General features: G+C 36.9%; 1 protein-coding gene across 3 annotated transcripts; it reads right to left on the minus strand.

Annotated features, from left to right (window-relative positions):
• Positions 1–243: 243 nt before the first annotated feature.
• LOC121948184 (uncharacterized) lies at positions 244–5,444 on the minus strand. Of its 3 annotated transcripts, none has more exons than XM_088080876.1 (6): positions 5,222–5,444; positions 4,392–4,529; positions 3,550–4,317; positions 1,607–1,723; positions 1,292–1,341; positions 244–687 (listed from the first exon to the last, which is right to left on the minus strand). In XM_088080876.1, exons 2-6 carry the CDS (start codon positions 4,432–4,434, stop codon positions 562–564), a joined length of 1,104 nt encoding a protein of 367 aa, XP_087937002.1. In that variant the 5' UTR covers positions 4,435–4,529; positions 5,222–5,444; the 3' UTR covers positions 244–561. The 3 variants fall into 3 exon arrangements, with proteins under 3 accessions (XP_087937002.1, XP_042349422.2, XP_042349421.2); XM_042493488.2 differs by lacking the exon at positions 5,222–5,444 and having other exon boundaries at positions 3,550–3,885; positions 3,973–4,317; positions 4,392–4,602; XM_042493487.2 differs by having other exon boundaries at positions 4,392–5,444.
• Between the last annotated feature and the right edge of the window lie 4,387 nt (positions 5,445–9,831).

Consider the following 9,831-nt stretch of genomic DNA (forward strand, 5'->3'; position numbering starts at 1 on the left):
GCTAAATGGATATTAACCCAAGTAAAAAAAAAAAAAACCCACTAAATCTATTTATTATGTAGTCTATAAATAGTTTGTGAAAGATTTCAAATCAAATATTCTGCCTGTCAAAAGCTGTTTGCTGGTCCAGCAACTTTAAACCACACAGAGGGAAAGTGAAAAGAAAATTAATTGCACACCAGTCACCTTTCTTAAATTAAATAAATTTAGTAAATATTCACAAAAGTGTCCAACATCACAATATAAGGAACGAAGATGTATGTTTTCTTTAATGACAAACGTTTTGTTTCCATTTGATTTCACTCAGATTTCTAGTGATTATTCAAGATATATATCACAAGCAATAATAATAAAACAAATAAAATAATGAAAATAACAATAAATATATTCTTGGTTGAAAAAAAGATTAACATCAGAAAACACAAGAGCTGTCTCTGATTGTGCTATTAACAATAACATTACAGAAAATATCTCTCATCTTGTTCACCTAAACAGGAATTAAATACCTGAAAGTTATGTAGATAAACATATTAAGAGTTCTTTCTTTGTGGCGGCAGCTCTTCACTGATAGTCTCTGGTGTCAGAGTACAGACAGTCCTGTGGTAACTCCCTGTTATTCGTCCATCTTTTGGCATTTCTTGAGGGGAAATCCAGGGCTACATAGTTTAGTGCCTCTGCTTCACCATCCTGTAAATGATAGGTACGATTATTGGATTTAGGAGCTGTAATATCTCAACCAATATTGGATTGATATATTTAAATATATATATTAAATATTAAAAGCTATGTGACCATGTTACTCTAGTTAAGTTACCTTTGAAATAACTTGAGTAGTTTTGTTTAAACGTAACCATAGAGGGGACTAAATCCTTTGTCTCATATTATTCATTAAAAAAAATGAATTGTCCCTGGCCATAATCTAGGCGTCAAGAATGCTTATTATTATAATGTAAATGAGAATAAAATGAGGTACTATATAAATGTATAATTTCTATGAGACATGGTTGGATTAGGAAATACTATAACCTCAGATCATTATGTTTATTTAAGCCCTAACACAGTGATAGAGGTGCCTAAATGTAACCATAGCTGCAACCATAGATAAGATCAAAAAGCAGTTTTTGATGCTCTGTTGATAGGAGTGTCACCTCAGGAAATACATTTGATTGATTTCTGGACAAAAAATGTATACCCCTCCTAGCTCAGAGGCCATATATTTGAACTTACAAAATAATCAAATATTATGATTCAGTTCTAGTTGTGCATTAGACAATATTTCGGTTGTATTTACCACATTACTTCGTTGATCGTCAACTGATCCGTCATGCCTGGAAGCTCCTCCTGTTAATGAAAACACAAGCAGTAAAGTTATTGTTGTCATTTTTCTTTAATGTCTGTAATCCCAGTAGCACCGACTATCCAGTGACAAGTTGGTCACAACAGCACATTTTAATATTTCACAGCACATTTTAATCTTTTACTGGCTTTATTGCTTTACTAAGTGTAGCAAAGCTGACAAAAACACAAGCGGACACAGAAAAGCAGAATAAAGTATAGTAAGTACAGTTAACTGCTTAGTTTGAATACTCCAACAGGATGAACCTACCTTTGCAAAGTTTACAAACTGACGTTTGAGTTCTGGAGATAATTAGAGCCACATTAGCAATTACACAGCAGCCCAGCAGCAGCCCAAGGACAATGAGGTACTGGTACAGGTCCTGTCCTGAGAGGAGAGTAAAAAAGGTGATTTTTCTTAAGTGACTATTATACAGACAGTGATCATAACTTGCCTACCTATTTTATATTTTAGGTATTAGGACTCTTATTAGACATTTTTATTTTACTCTAACAGGAAAAACTGAAAGCAAAATCAAACAATTGTTCCACAACACCAGTGACTTATAGTGTAATTGGTGAATTTTAGCCTTTTAGATACACTTTGATAAAACAGAGTTTTATGTAGCATCAAATGAAAAGTGTGATTTATGACTGAATATTTACAAACTAATAACATTACTGATATTAAAGGTTAGCATATGGTTGACATAATATGTTAAACTACACATCAGCATGTTATCATGTTGTCTTCGTAAGCATGTAAGCATTTTGATCTGAATAGTTAGTTCAAAGCATCACTGTGCTTAAGTAAAGCTTCACAGAGCCCTCAGCATGGCTGTGAACTCGCAGTCTTTTTTTATTTCTGTTTTTATTTCGATTGTATGGTTTTCTGTAAATGATTTATTTGATTTCAAGCAATACAGATCAGTTTGTCTTCCACAGAGTTCAGGCACCAAAGATTAAACGTCGCACAATAAAATTGTATGTAGAAGAAAAAGGAGTGAAATAAACATCAATAAATAATCTGAATCATTAATCTCAAACAAGAACACGATTATGTCTCACTTTACCCACACTGACATATTAAAATGTCCCACTCCCACAAAAAAGGTAAGGTTATTGAAATGTCACCAATTTCAAGAAAAATGTACTCCTTGGCCACTTTAATTTTGAAAAAAAAAAACAACCTCAAAAAAAAAACTTAAATTAAAGTCCCAAATAATAATTTGGCGGCCTCTCTACAGTTACTCTGAGGACCCCCAGCGGGTAGTAGACCCCCGTTGAAAACCCTTGACAGAATTTACAACCAGATGTTGCCTGGGTCCTTAACAAAAGGAGACAACATGAGCGATCTTGACAATTACTGGACATTACTAGAAAAATTACAAAAAATAATAAACCCCATATAGTTTTATTTAATTTATTTTATCCATTCTTTGTGAGCAATACGACATCACCGATATCCCAACATATCATGCATGCATCCTTATGACATCCTGCCTTTCTGTCAGAGTGTCCGTTTCTTCCAGTACTGCTCAGAAAGTGTTGTCCCTTTGCCATCTGACTGATTCCATGTGAATGCAGCATAACTCGCATTTGTAATTTCGTCTGGCAGGTCAAGCTAACAGTCACCAAGAATATGTCAAAAACTTACTGATATAATGCTGTAGTATTTTTTTAGGTTGCACTGTAAGTGCTGCTGTCATCAGCCCCTCAAGTCACAATGTGAAATGCCCAAGACGGCATGAACAGCAGAGAGGCCGCGATGGGAGAAAATGGAGATGCGCGCTCACACACACACACACACACACACACACACACACACACACACACACAGAGGAATAGGACGAGTAGCTGAGGAAGCAAAACCCCTCTCATGAAAGGACTGTACTACATAGGTGTTGCAATTTTAGGTCCACCGCAAGTAGCCTGTAAATAGCTAATTCAGTGGTTTCAAACCTTCATGGTTTGTGAAACGCGTCAACTAACCAACCCTCATCAAAGGCTTCACACAGTATTTCTTAATCTGAGCACATAAATCTGATCGAATCTAAATCATTTTAGAGGCCTGAAGAGGAAAGTCTGTCTCAAGAAAAAAGGCAATGTCCTATAATAAAATAAATGTAATTTATGAGGCAGAAGAAAAAAGAAAGCAACAGAATAGTAATCAGTATAGATGTATTATAATTTTAAAAAGACTTTAAAACATACTTGTTTCCACTTTAGTTCCTTCACCAAACAGGATCTCTCCACAGGTGACCACAGCACAGTAGTAAGTCCCAGTATCAGAGGAGCTCTGTATCGTTTTGGACAGACTGTAGAAACAGCTTCTTTCCTCTCGTTCCTTGCTGTGAGTGTAAATGATGCTTGGATGAGTTTTTGCTGATCCAGATCTGAACCAGTACACACTGTGTTCACCTGGACACTGATCTTCATTTTCTTTGTTCTTGGAGAGAAGTGAACACTGGAGATTCACAGAGTCGCCCAGCTGGACCGACTCAGTCTCTGGACTTTGTTCCACATAGAAAGATTTCTGCTGTTTACGATCTGTGTGATTCACAAAGAGGCAGTTTACAAATGGTTGTTTGTTTTTAACAAAGCAGTAAACAAAGACACTGAATGAACATACTTTACCGTTCACAATTAGAAGTGTGCTATTAACAAATTTCATGATGTATGCGGATCCTGCTTGACAGAAGTATGTTGCCTCGTCATCTTTGCTCACATTTGTGATATTAAGAACATACTGAGCATCCAATTTAGTCACTATGAATCGTGAGTTGTTAAATTGTCCTTGAAGTTGTATTGTCTTAAACGTTCCTGCTGCAACTGTTTCGACCATATATCCAAACTTCAGCTTGTACCAGTAAAATAACCCGGCTTCATTTCCATGAAACAGACATGTCAGAGTCAAACTGCCACCAGGTTCAGCCACAGTCACAGAGATGTGCTCAGCAACCTCTGCGGTTTGAATCAGAGCTGAAGAAAAGAGAAATAAAATGATATATTACAGCAGTATTCATTTAAAATTATAAAAGTAAAGTTGCACTCACACAGTGTACTGAGGAGAATCAAAGCAGCCTGTCTTCCAGTCATTGTGGTACAGAGCTCCTCTCTTACACAACTGATGTCTTCTCACTCAGATGGAAGATTTTGTCACAAGGTGATCAAGTGAAAATCACACTGATTGGCTGAAACATAAGAAATACACTTCCTGTTAAATTTTGCAAGCCAATGACCTATTACGGTAAATCTGAGCTGCAGCTTTTTGTTTTTTTTCCCCGGATAGATCAGCTAACGATTCTAAAGCAAAATAATCAGGACTGAAACACTTTATTATATGTTGTTATACAATCATGTGTAAATACAGATAAAACTTTTTTAAAACTCTTTTTACTTTCTCTGTGATGCCCTATTTGTGATGCCATAGGCACAGTTGTGACTTTAATATTTTTTTTAAACGTAACTCAACTTAATCAGTAGTAATCAGTAATAGTCAGTAAAACTGATCTGTGTGGTTTTTGACCAGTACATACTTATAGTGCTTTTATTTTATTTAACTGATGCTTCTTGCTTTGTTGCAAATTTCCCCAATGTTGGACAAACAGAGGCTTATCTTATCTTTTCTTATCTTATCTTATCTTATAGGAAACCGTGAAAATGATTCCTGCTTTATCAACTTCAATAATAAAGTAATATATACATGTTTATGCATCTGTGATACTGATCCAATGTAGCACAACACTGATAGGAGCCTTTTACTTATGATACTGTAAGTACTTTCTGTTGCTCAAACTTGTGTACTTTTGCTTAAGTCCTATACCTAATGCTTCACTTTTACTTGTAATTGAGTGTTTTTATTGTGTTGTGTAGCTGCTTTTACCTTTTGTAAGTGATCCTCATGCTTTCTTCACCTCTGTTCAGAGAAGTCTGGTGTGATGACACCGCTACGAGTAAGAAGGTGTGAGTCTTCCCGTTAAGGTGACAGGACAGGAAGGTAACAGGAAAACAACATTTGGCATTGGTTTAAAGCAACTCAAGTGACTAACCTCAGCCAGCTTTCTTTGAACAATGCGTTCATCTAAAATATTGATCTCTGAGGCCAAAATGAACTCTTAACGTTCAATTCATAAGATTCCCAGAAGGTCTATGACCAACAGTTAACATGTACTGTATTTTGTCACACTTGACATTTGCAGTTTAAAACTTACAATAATATCATCTCGAGAAGAAGCCACAAGTTCTTCAGAAGCTCTGAGAGTTGAGAAATTGTGGTAGAGGTGGGAAATAAAGGAGGCCACCAGTGCACAGATTGCCCTGACAGAGGGTAGCTGCTGCAGACATGTAGCAGTATCAAACACCATAATAGGGCAACAGAATGGGTCAGTATTTTTTAGTTGTGTCATATGAATAGTTACAAGGATTTTAGTATGTGCATGTCAGTCTGTCTGCCACTCTTGTCCAAACTGAAATACAATACAATATGTTGACGATTTGGTGATAAATGTCGACTAACGAACAGTTAATTGAAAACTGTAAGCTGGTTGTGCTGCATTAGATGTTATCGAATCAGAGATGTAGGACTCTATCTCCTTCCACCAGCTGACAGTAAACAGAGCTAATATGATGCTTCCGTAACACTATATGAAGACCACATCTTTAATGCATTATGAGGGCATTCATAGTGAATTATAATGCATTTATAATGTTTTATGACTTGACTCATAAAAACACACAATGCTTACTGATGCACCATATCAACAGTCATAAAACATAACAGATGTGACTTGTAATGAATTATTACTGGCAAGTATCTTACCGATGCTCTTGACCAGTTATAAACTTGAGGTTGACTGATGGGGCTTATAATGCAGTATAAATGCCTGTACTCACCTATATACACATCAACAGTCAACTGTAGTAAGGACTCATAGGGCTCTATCTTATGCTCGGCGCAAGGTGGCACACGACACAGCGCAAGTGTCAATGCTAGTGTCAGACTGGCGCAGTTGTTATTTTCACGCCCGGCGCCCAATCCTTTAAATGACAAATAAATTTGCGCCCATCTGTGCACCCCTGGGCGTGTCGGTTTTAAAGTGAGGTGAGATCAGGTGCACTGTTGGCAGATTGCTATTTTGAGACAGAGATCGATTGCGCCATTGACCAAATAAAAGCTGGTCTGACGTCAAAAACGCAGTCTGTTTCCTGCTATTTAAATGGCAAATTATTCAGATAGCAGGATGTGCATGCATGCGTTCAGATGTTTGGATAAGTCAGGTGGAACATCACAATACAGCCCTCAAAGTCGGAGCATTGTTTGTGGTATGTGTGCTCCACAACATTGATATGCATCATAAATGTCTCTTGGACATAAATGAGGGCACATTACAGGATGTAGGATGGCGTGAGGCTGAACTGTCTGTGCCGATGCCATTTAACCCAAATATGCCAGCAGCAGCACATGCACTGAGAGATCAGCTGAGTCCTCCCGTTTCTGCTTCAATTTTTCGCTGAGCAGCGAGCTTTGTTTACCCCTCCTCCTCACATCATTGTACACTTTTCTGCATTGTAGGGCCGCTCTGGAGGTTAAAAAAAAAAAAATGGAAATTATGATGCTGCATGGACTGTTACAACACACAATGAGTCTTTACTACAGTTGATTGTTGATGTGTGTGTATAGGTGACAGTAGGTATTTATAATGCATTATAAGCCCCATCAGTCAACCTCTAGTTTATAATTAGTTAAGAGCATCCATACCACACTTGACCCTTAAAATAAATGATAATTCACATCTATAATGTTTTATGACTGTTGATATAGTGCATCAGTAAGAATTATGTTTGTTTATGAGTGTAGTCATAAAGCTGTATGAATGCATTGTAATTCGCAATGAATGCACTGACAATGCCTAATAGATGTGGTCTCCATATAGCATGTTACCCATGCTTCTGTTGAGGCTTCCTTTTGAAAAAGAAAGTGTGCAGTGAACACAGATCAGTTCCTCCTCACATCTCAAAGCACATGTGGTAGCCAGCATTGTGCTTTGATGATTAAAGCTCACTGTATGCATGTCCGTTGGCGGGCTTTACCATTTCAGAGCTGATATGTAATTTTGTCATCTCAGGAACTAAGAGAGACATGAGACTCCACCTAAACTTTACATAAATAGAACTAGGCTGAATTAACCAATTTAAATCTTTGATGTGAAGAACATTGCTGGTTTTTCATATTTAATCTTACATGTAGCTCAATAACCCTGTAATAATAAACCTAGGCAGAGTAATCAACTAGCTTTGATCTATAGTGGAAAAAACATGTAAGAGTGAAAGATCAAAGTGTTCACCGTGATCTGTAATTTCAAATTACACGTAATTCATAATGTATCGACAATAAAAGGCATTTGGGTAGATATATTAAAAACTTTACAAGGATAGTGTGGATTAGTATTAGGTACTTATCAAATGTCACTGTATTAAATACAATAGATGTATGTCAGCTGACACGCCCCGGTGGAGAAGCAGGCTAGACTGGGGGTCAATAACACATACTTTAGCCGCCTAAAAAAAGTCACATCTCGCCAGAAATCGCTGTCTGATATTAAGGTAAAGCAGTGAAAATAATCTTAATATGGCATACACTTAAATGATTATTGATATTTTTTGGTGACTAAAATACGTTTTATTGCTGACTCCATCATAGCTGTCAATTGCTTAGTTTTGGGCACCAGCCTGCTTCTCCAAACTGGGGGTGTGCGGACTGACATTTACTGTATATAATATACTTTCTGTGGATCAGTAGTCCATACAGTCCTACGTCACAAAGTCTGAAATATCATTTTAATGGTTGTGTGACGCAGAACTTGAGGAATACGTAGTACTGGGCCTGCCTTAAAGTTACAGCTTCACAGAGTCGCACTGGAACTTGTACATTTATCTGTTTATGATATTTTTCGATCATGTTTTAACGTGTTTTTACAGTGTTTATAGTGGTGACGTTTAATACGTGCGACCGCTATGTAGTTCATGCATAGCCTAACAACAGCTTTTTGCTTCTGGTGATTTAATTTACTCTTCAAAACACACAAAAGTATTGTTCATCTGTGAAGATTATCATGCTGAACAAAACGTCTCATAAACTTGTGTTTGTCACAGAGCATATTTTTGGCGATAACCGAAAATCCCATTCAAAATTTCCCATAAGGTTTTTGTAGAGGGAACCAGTGCAATGCCAACTTCCTAGTTGGCCATAAATACGTCATTCCTTCACCACTCTATTTGTGTTTGAGAGGTACTTTAGATACAAGTGTACAATGAAAGAGTAAACAGCACAGTATCCTTGGAAGACATTTAAATTAACATAAAATGTCAAACCTGGTTTATTTCATCCTGCTGTACCTCATGTGTGAAGTAGCTATATGAAGTCATCGGGTCAACAAGCACATGTGATTTATTCTTATTTCACATGAGAGATTAGCAACTTCCTATAGGTCCAAAAATACTGCAGCTTTTAATTTTTTTAATTTTTAATTTTAATTTTTGGTTCAGTCAAAAGAGTCTTGTAAAATTCTAACTATAGATATTTCATGTAAAAAAAAAAAAGTGTGTTTGAATCAACAGGTCTGTTCTGTGGTATTTGCACGTCAGTGCTTGTGAAAAAACAAGCGAAACCACATGCAGCAGCTGAGCTGTGAGATGAAGGCTGTGGCTGGCCATTTCTCTGCTTTGACAGACCACCGAGCACGTTTACTCCGAATATACTTACGACTTTGGGCATCAACAGGATATGTAGCTAGGGGGACAAAAAGCCTCCGCAGGCTAAATTTAGCAAAAACAGATAGTGTGATAGTTTGGGCTTCTGCCTTCCTGGATGTGCACTAATTTAGTTGAATCAAATGTCTAAAAAATAACCAATCAATCCCATGCAACCGCAGTTGTTTTCATTGTATAACATTTTACAACCTATTTTATAAGATCACTTAAACAGGTTCAGCATCACAAAATGTTTTATGATATGTTTTGTAATATTTATGGTTTGTCCGATCAAAGTCCAAAATTGGAGGTAAAATCCAAATTCTGTGGGGATTTAAAGACATCAGCGTTTCACCAGAATTTCACATAATTAAGTAGCAACAACTGAACTTGATGTTAGTGGAGGATCAAACCATGATATTTGCTGTCTAACTCAGCATCATGTTTTCACACCACCAGATGATGTCTTGTTTGGTTAAGCAGATAAAAGGGGACAAAACCAGCAACACCACCACCCAAACTGAATACTGGACGGTTTCAAGTGGTGGGTGTTAGGCATGAAAAACTAATCTTCAAACCGATCAAACCAGACATTTGGTCGAACTGAGTAACTTTAGATTGTGACAAGAAAGTAAGTTTCATAAACATCAAATATTGAGTCCCAGCCCTCATAAAAGCCGGAAAGTACCTACTTTTCCATGAGTGTGTGCAAGAATTGATGTATTTTTTTGTACATGATAGAGA

This window comes from Plectropomus leopardus, chromosome 8, assembly GCF_026936395.1.
Source record: "Plectropomus leopardus strain MGB_pleo_1.0 chromosome 8, ASM2693639v1, whole genome shotgun sequence".
Taxonomy (NCBI): Eukaryota; Metazoa; Chordata; class Actinopteri; order Perciformes; family Serranidae; genus Plectropomus; species Plectropomus leopardus.

Excerpts from the sequence above, each read along its gene's own strand:
- LOC121948184 (XM_088080876.1), bottom strand. The coding sequence starts at position 4,434 with ATGACTGGAAGACAGGCTGCTTTGATTCTCCTCAGTACACTGT. Across the intron at positions 1,724-3,549 it reads AGGAACTAAAGTGGAAACAA|GACAGGACCTGTACCAGTAC; the intron begins GTATGTTTTAAA and ends CTCTCCTCTCAG. Across the intron at positions 688-1,291 it reads ACGATCAACGAAGTAATGTG|GATGGTGAAGCAGAGGCACT; the intron begins GTAAATACAACC and ends TATCATTTACAG.